The following is a 9,103-nucleotide window of genomic DNA, read 5'->3' as shown; positions in this document are numbered from 1 at the left end:
ACCTTCCTTCTCTGCATCATGTCAGCCAGCTCTCTACCTTCCTTCTCTGCATCCTGTCAGCCAGCTCTCTACCTTTGCCTGTCATTGTCCCCACATTTAGAGTTGCTACCCTCTCAAGTAATGTAACGTGCAGGCCTTTCTTTTTTTTATAAAATGATTATGGAAAAACCGGAGAACCTGAAGAAAACCCAAGCATGCATGAATAGAACTCGCAACTTCACTCAGAAAGGTCCCTGGCTGAGATTTGATCTGGTAACTTTCTTGCTGAGAGGCGGCAGCTCTACAAACTGTGCCACCGTGCAGGCTTTTTTAAAATAAAATGATTATGGGAAAAACCGGAGTCCCCGGAGAAACCCCCCACAGGTGTTGTCTTCACACAGAACGGCCACAGCAGAGCAGTGAGGGGGGAAATGCATAAATGTTCATGTTTTAACTGGGATTTGTCTGAATGTAAATGGTGAAATGTTCTAGCAGACACAGTTTTTATTCAAATTTTCAAACGCATCTTCTACCAATCGTTGAAAAACAACTGCAACTGTTGCTGAGAAAAAAATCTCTCGTGGCAAAATTCAGTGAGCTTTTGAAAAGAGAACCCCAACGTCTGCCTAGACTCTGAGTTGCTGATGTCTCAGAGGCATCAAACAGTGATTTTTCGTATGCCTAGACGTGTCCACACACCAAACAGAAGTTGGTACATCACTCATTTTTCAAGTTGTCATGCTTACAACACGGACGGACGGAGGGTATTTCTAATTCCCCCTCTTCGCCCCACGATGGGGGACAACAAAACATGCAGGCAGTAATCACTGGATGTACACCTCCAGCTGAAGAACGTTTGGAGTCTGTCTCATCAGAGACTCTACAACTGATCAACAAAAAAATGGCTATAACTCATTCAGTGTGTTGTTAGTGTTATAATATTTATTTTAAGGTTTGATCAAAATGACTATAACGTGATCTAAGTGTAAAACTGGCATGAACTTTGGTGGGCAGGATGCAAACCTTCAAAAACAATTTGGCCTTTAATATAATCAGCTTTTAGTATTTTGTGACTGGAGATTAATTCTCATGTTTTCCTATTTGTCAGGTTGTGAGCCAATTCCCCTGAACTACCTGGAGTGGAGCAACCCAGAGTCCATCATCCAAGTGGTCTTCTCCTGCCTGGGCATCCTGGTGACGTCATTTGTGGCCTTTGTATTCGTCTTGTACCGGGACACACCTGTGGTGAAGTCCTCCAGCCGGGAGCTTTGTTATATCATACTGGCAGGGATCTTCCTGGGATATCTGTGTCCTTTCACCCTCATTGCGCGACCAACCGTGGCCTCCTGCTACCTTCAGAGGCTTCTCGTCGGACTCTCAGCTGCCATGTGCTACTCCGCCCTCGTGACCAAAACCAATCGCATCGCCCGCATCCTGGCAGGCAGCAAGAAGAAGATATGCACCAGGAAGCCCAGGTTCATGAGTGCTTGGGCTCAGATGGTCATCGCCTCCATCCTGATCAGTCTCCAGCTTACGTTGGAAGTTACCCTGATCATCATGGAACCCCCTGAACCGATAAAATCCTACCCCAGCATCAGAGAGGTCTTCTTGATCTGCAACACCAGCAACCTAGGTGTCGTAGCTCCACTCGGCTTCAACGGTCTACTCATCATGAGCTGCACCTACTACGCCTTCAAAACCCGCAACGTTCCTGCCAACTTCAACGAGGCCAAGTACATCGCTTTCACCATGTACACGACGTGCATCATCTGGCTCGCCTTTGTGCCAATCTACTTCGGCAGCAACTACAAGATCATCACCACGTCCTTCTCCGTGAGCCTCAGCGTGACCGTTGCTCTGGGGTGCATGTTCACGCCAAAGATGTACATCATCATTGCTAAACCGGAGCGAAACGTGCGCAGTGCGTTCACCACCTCCGACGCTGTGCGCATGCACGTCGGAGACGGCAAAATGGCCTGCCGAAGCAACAGCCTGCTGAACATGTTCAAGAGGAAGAAGAACACTGAAAATGGAAGGTGGGTTCATTAACTGAGGCTGTGCTCCTGAGGTTCCTCAGGGATGCTGCCTTTTCTCTAGTTCCCTCTCAAAGGAAGCTCGACATCTAATCTGTATTTACTTTCATAAAAACACCTGTTGTAAAGTGAGACAAATATAGGTCAGGGCTCAATTCTCACAGCCATTTCAACCTTTGATCCACCGCTTAAATTAAAGCAAGAGTCTCTGAGGGATGGAGCAGATCGCACATGCAGATACATGCAAGGTTTCTTCAGGGTTCACGTAGCTAACAATACCGCAGAATGTGAATCTAAGACATAAGCGAGCTACGTTCAAGGCTTTTAATCACGCACCGCCTGTGTGCGTTTGTCTGCTCACAAAATGTCTCGTAAACTCTAAACTAGATTTTAATGAAACCTTCGGAAAACAACCGTTAGCTCTTCTTCAACAAGTCTCACACCTAGCAGTCGTAGCTAACACTAAACTTACTATAACTCAGTTAAATTTACTGATATTGAGCTAAAATTTACGAGTCATTCTCAACACACAGGCTGAGTGCAACAGATCTTGTAAAATCTTGTGATTTTTGTGAGATTGCACATAACGTCATTACGAAGTTTGTCCAAAGCAGCTTTAACTTCATCCCACGCATCATGAGAAGATCTTAGTTCAAAACTCGAGCATGAAAGGCAGCGGGCAATTTGCATTTCTTCAAGGAATTAGTATTTGTCAAAGAATACAGCCTTTCATTTTTTTTAATATTGTAAATTCTGTTTGATTACCTTCAGAGGTCCTGTAACTCAGTTTACAGGATTTTTAAAGAAAGTAAAATTAGCCTAATTTTGAAGCGTGTTTTTTTTTTTACATGAACCAAAAATGCTGTTCTTGTCTTCACCTTTCTGGGTTCCTGTGGAGTAACGGCCATCTTTATTTCGTTCATAGTTCTAATGGAAAGTCTGTGTCATGGTCTGAACCAGGTGCAAGACATCCTCCGAAAGGGGATCACATGTGGCACAGACTGTCAGTGCACGTGAAGAGACAGGAAGCAGGTTCCAATCAGATGGCTGTCATCAAACCCTTAACTAACACCTACCAAAGCTCAGCCCGGGAGTTCTCAGACCTCAGCACCAAGACTTTGTACAACGTGGCTGAGGAGGATGAAAGTGAGCCTCTCAATTACAACTCCCCTGCCTCACCCCCCATGATGGCCCATGGGCAAATGCCGGCCCGCGGGCAGATAAAAGATGTGGGCGAGGAGGTTGAGATCTATTCCCCCAAGCTTCTCCAACAGAATAGCATCGTCCCTCAACATGGCGTCACTGAACACCTCCAGGAAGAGGTGGCTTTAAACAACAGTGGCATCCCTGAGTTCAGCATCCCTCAGGCTGTGAGCAGTGGCATGCCGGTGTATCACCAGGCTCACCTCATCCAGCAGGACCCGGTCCTGCCTGTCCATCTCGACCCATTTGACGATGAGCCATTAGATGAGGAAGAGGAGGAGAATGAGCAGTTTGGCCTTCTCCAGGGCTGCAGGTACAACAATGCCCAGGTTCATGACGAGGGTAACTTGGTTGACGTCAAACTTGCAATGGAGGCCTCTGTTGCTCTGATGCCCCCCTCCCCTTTTCGTGATTGCACTGGATCTCCGGTGAGTCCGTTCCCCAACTCACCGGTGTCCGAGTCAATCCTGTGCACCCCTCCAAACGTGACATACGCCTCCGTCATCTTCAGAGACTTCAAGCAGAGCTCATCGACTCTGTGAGCGAGCTCCAACGATGTTTTAAGCTCTGCTACATGTTCAAGCTCATATTTTACTGGGCTGCGACTGGTTGGTGACTGGTGCTCACTGAGGGGTCTCCAAAGGGTTCGCTGTGGAGCGCTTCTCTGACAGAACATGTCTGTGTCTCAACATCATCTTAAAGATTAAAAACTAGTCTAAATCTATCTTTATTATTCGATTGTACTTCAGTAGAATAAATTATAAATGTGGCTGCTGCCAAGGTAAAGACAACGTCAGCTGGAGCGGGTACGATATGACCGGAGGTGGACCACAAAATGTGCACGGCCAGTTCAAACACTGCTTGATGTCACCTGGGGCCTCGTGTATCAAAGAGTGTGCAGTTTTAATTCTGAAGTTGGGGACAAATTGAGGAACGTGCACACACACAGAAATATTCAGATTTATCAAACTGTGCACGTTTCTACTCACCTTTGCTCCATACATCCCAGCAGATGAGGAACTGAAACGCCTCCCCTGACCCATCTGTGTTTAAAAATGAAAAATTGTGACAAATATGTTTTGCATGTGGGATTCCCATCTCTGCACGTTAAAATGTGTCTACACGCAGCAAAATGAGGATTTGAATGGAGTGTGCGTCAGAGACTTTACTAAATACGTATTGGGCTGTAACGTCATGTTTGCCACACGTGCAAAGAGGAGCGTGTGTGATGTCATTGGTTGTCACCGAATGAAGTAAACTGGGGATGCTGAGCTGCTGGTGGCGCACTTCAGAGTCTGAGGAGTGTCCAACTTTACGCACGTGTTTAACAACATAACTACTGTAAGCACAGGAGCACTCAGGGGCTTGGCTTAAAGCTTCTTCTTTAAAAAGTTGATGAGAAGAAACGAGTTGCTGCGATTCAACAAAGCGCTTCAGCCACAGTTTGAGAAACTTTACATATAATCTGCTCATCAAAGGGACGAGAGCGTCCCAAACAGCTGGCACGAGGATCCCCACCTGTAAACGTCAGTTTGCACTGGACTCAGGTTGTTTGAATCATTTTTGAGACGTGTTGCGCTGTATGAGGTGACATGTTCAGCTTTAAATTGTAAATTCACAAACTCTTGAAAAACATTGAGTTTAAATGCCCCTTACGTTCAGAAAACCAAACTGAGTCGTAGTTTGGTGTATTCAGGATGTTTGCATGGAGGTAAACACATTCTCATGGCAGGTCAGAAATGTTTGTAAGTTTATGAACGTTCGTCCGCCTGTGAGTGGAACCTGGCACACGCAGCGTTTTTGTGCGTACGCACCATTGATGCACGAGGCCCCTGGTCACAAACACTCTAAACTAACTTGGATTGCTTCAACATATTCACAGACTTATCTCATGATTTGGAGTTGTTGACTCGTCTCCAGCAGTCAGAGTCCAGTGAGATCCTGCCGACCAGTCGCACTGCAAGTGATCTGCGGCAGGGCTCTTCAACTAAACAGCTCAGGGGCCACAGTTCCTGAGAGCCGGGAGCTCAGGAGCCGAACATCCAGCAGTTATTGTCATTAAGTAAGTTTCTTTTATGGTTTCAAATCTAGTTTTATTTAAATGAACCCACTGGTGGGCCGAACTGAGCTCACCCGTGGGCCTGATTTGGCCCCTGGGCCACCAGTTGAATGGCCCTGAGCTATGGTGGAAAAGTCACTTTGAGGTCTGACAAGTCATTTTATGTTTTAATAACTTTGATCTAACAGGGGTAAAACTGTTCCTACCATAAAAATGATCAAATATGTTGTATGGTGTTGTGAAAAAACTTTTTTTTGCCAGTATATTGTATCATTCTGACTTAACTTCTTAGGATAATGTAGATTTTGTTCTTTAAGAGTAATAATGTTGTGAGACAAGCAACTGATTTTAAACCAGTCAGTATGGTACTAAAGAAAGCTATTCACATAAAAACAGGTTAGAAAAATGTATTTTGAGTTGCATATTGTATGAACGGAGATATCAACAACTTTGTTGGGGAAAATTAATCTTTAGCCGTATATATTAATACAGCCCTGTACAGTATGCACCTGGTACTTTCCTGGAATCTACTGGGTACTTACCTGGTGTGTAAAGAGTGGAGAAGTAAGAGGGAAAAGTTTTAGTACACACACACACACACACACACACACACACACCATATTATGAATGGTCAACAGCATGTGTTTGTGTGGGGAACGATGAGGCAAACTTGGATTCTGGAGTCCAAAAAAAAAAAAGAAAGAAAAGGCGTGTTATGACTAAAATCCAGATGTTACTTGTATTTTTAATAATATAGGATTTTACTATTAAAAATAACTGTTAAAGATTTACCAGCTTGTACTGGCGTACCCGACTCGAAGGATGTTAGTTCACGTTATATAATGATTTATTTCCTCTCCCTAATACTCATGACCAACAACCAGAAGCCTAATTTCCTGCCAGTCAAAGCAGAGGGAATATTTAAATCAGAGGTGGACAGGAGCGTTTCACGAACGCGTAAGGATCCAGATGTGTTGCTCTACTCGCATGTTAAACGATCACATCTGGTTTTTGGTTAAGGTTTAAATTACCAACAGATTTACTGTTTCCTGACCGTAACGATCCTCCTCTACACATCGACTAAATATGAGAAATACCTCGTAGGTACCAGCTGGTTCCACGTTAGTACCAGGTACACGTTTGTATTTGTGTTACTGTAAGATTAAAGTAGAAGATGTTGTCATGTGTGTGCACTGAAGAGGGAGACTGGGACCAGGCTAACATCAGCTACATCAGCCCAGCACAAAGCGTAGACAGATTGTATGTAGAGAACGATCATGTAACCATTTGGTTTTACATGGAAAATTCATATAAAAGTGCCTTAAAGGGATAGTTGACATTTTTTGAAACAATGAACCGTTTTCCTCCTGCAGACGGAAGGACCTCAGTTTAAAGGATCAGGAGAATCGAGGAGTCAGTTTTCAAGGATCTTCCTCAGTTCAAAGAAGTTTCAAAAAGTTTGTTTCATTTTAAACTTTTATGCTGCGTTCCTTTTGCTTTACCAGCCAAGTTGGAACAAGTTCTATGTCCTCTACACGTTTCATTTGAAGTACCACGTGTTACTAAATGCAGTGTTTATAGTACTCCGTCTGTGTACGTGTGTGATGTAAAGGTAGTGATGAACCAATTATCTCCAGGACTTTGGTGTACTCCCACAGACCAGAACATCCAACATTTAACCAACAGTTCTAATGGTGAGGACGGCCACTTTGGTTTTTCTTCATGTCTGTGTGTGTTTAGGGGTCAATCAATCTGTTAGCAAAATATCTTGACCCTATCAACCACTGGATGAATTTTAATGGAACAAGCAGAAAGTAATTATTTGATGTACATCTACAACTGATTTACTTTTAGGAGTCAGCTGACCTTAAAACATGCAACAACAACAAAAAAAGGATATAACTTAGTCAGCTAACAGGTACTGAGCTAAAACTGGAGGTGGTAGTAGCTGAGAGTCATTCACAGCACGTACTTTAAACATAACTTCTTCAAAAAGATCAGAAGAGCTGGTGCATATTAACGTTTTCAGTTGAATCAAAATACAAACGTCTAAAAACATGAAAGTCAGTGGATGATGTGCATTTCTTTGATCAGTGCTTTTATTTTTTAGGTATTTCCTGTCCAGTTATGGTCAACCAGACCAAGATGACGACAATCAACCAGCTCATTCTTACACACGGTCTATAAATCACAGTCTCCTGTTCATTAGTGGCGTCTTAAAATTGGAATATAGCAGCATATTTAAGGAAACTGCAAAAAATAGAAACGTACAAAGCAAAGCCTCATCTGTGCCACGTCCTTTAAATGACCTTCACCGTACACTACCTGTGTTGTTATTTTTTTATTGAGTCATTGTGATGAACTTTAGATTTTATTTTTCCTGTTTTTGATTTTATTTGAAGAACAAATTAGTGATCATGGTCGTTACGTTGCAAAGCACTTAACCTGTAATGTATTAATTTTATAGAGGCGGCGTTTAACTTAAGGTGTGAGGAACTACAAACTATTCTCTATTAGCATGTGCACGTGCAAACATTTTACTATTTATTTTTACTGATTGATTTCCTTACAGACAAAAGCACGCTCTTCACATGTGAAAATCATGTTTTCATGTGTAATTTCACATTAAATTAACAGGTGAAACATGTTTTAGCACAGTTCCAGTGTGAATCTGAATTAAACATGTTCTCATGATCATATGCGCTAAATCGGTTTTGCACATGGAATCACGTGTAAAAAACCTGAAGAGGTTTTTCTTTAACTGTTTATCATCGCCTGCCACAAAAAGGCGAAGGTGAGGTAGTAGCTGAGAGTCACCCCCAACATGCACTCTGAGTGCACGTGAGATCTTTGCTTAAAGCACTGCCCATAAGCAACAAAGTCAGCTTTGTCTGCATGTTAGCAAAATATTTCACAAGCAGAGGACGGATTTCAATGAAACTTTCAGAAATTAATTATTGAATAAACAACTGATTCAAGATGGCTGCCACAGCTGCTCAACCGTAGCAGAGTAAAATATGTAGTTGTTATTAATGTCGCCCCCACAAGAGGGAAACTTTATCAACCAGAGTATTAAACCATTTGTTCAGTTAGCGTTTTGAAATGTTTAGAAAGTTTTATTTCATTTATTTATTTATTTTTTACTGTAACGTGAATGTAGCAGAGGACAAATTCAAGTGCCACATTATCATCATTAATGGGTTGTTTTTTACATTTATTTCAAATTTATAGTCATGAAAGCTAATTAAGCAAGATGTTTTATAACATTTATAATTTCACATCTTATTTCAGAATGAGAGATAATTGTTTAGTATAATTTAAAAGCCTAAATAATGTAGCATACACATTTGGTGAATGTATGAATTGTGTTTTTTATTTATTTATTTGTTGCAATAAGATGGTATTATTTCTACAAACTTTAAATAAAAATATTTTATTTATTTGTTTAATTTTATTTATTTATTTATTTACTTATTTATTTGTTGCAATAAGATGATATTATTTCTACAAATTTTAAATAAAATATTTTATGTATTTGTTTAATTTTATTTATTTATTTACTTATTTATTTATTGCAATAAGATATTATTTCTACAAATTTTAAATAAAAATATTTTATGTATTTGTTTAATTTTATTTATTTATTTATTTGTTTAATTTTATTTATTTATTTACTTATTTATTTATTGCAATAAGATATTATTTCTACAAATTTTAAATAAAATATTTTATGTATTTGTTTAATTTTATTTATTTATTTACTTATTTATTTATTGCAATAAGATATTATTTCTACAAATTTTAAATAAAATATTTTATGTATTTGTTT

General features: G+C 40.9%; 1 protein-coding gene across 1 annotated transcript in view; it reads left to right on the top strand.

Moving 5' to 3' along the window:
- Window positions 1–3,757, top strand: part of grm1b (glutamate receptor, metabotropic 1b) — a 27,279-nt gene extending 23,522 nt beyond the window's left edge. The window contains exons 7-8 of the mRNA XM_037695097.1: window positions 1,088–2,015; window positions 2,938–3,757. Of these exons, the coding sequence (XP_037551025.1) occupies window positions 1,088–2,015; window positions 2,938–3,757 (1,748 nt within the window). The remainder of the gene's footprint in view (window positions 1–1,087; window positions 2,016–2,937) is intronic.
- Window positions 3,758–9,103: the final 5,346 nt, after the last annotated feature.

The sequence above is a fragment of the Nematolebias whitei genome, chromosome 21 (genome assembly GCF_014905685.2).
Source record: "Nematolebias whitei isolate Nwh7 chromosome 21, NemWhi1, whole genome shotgun sequence".
Lineage (NCBI taxonomy): Eukaryota > Metazoa > Chordata > Actinopteri > Cyprinodontiformes > Rivulidae > Nematolebias > Nematolebias whitei.
This window is presented reverse-complemented; position numbering and strand designations above follow the sequence as displayed.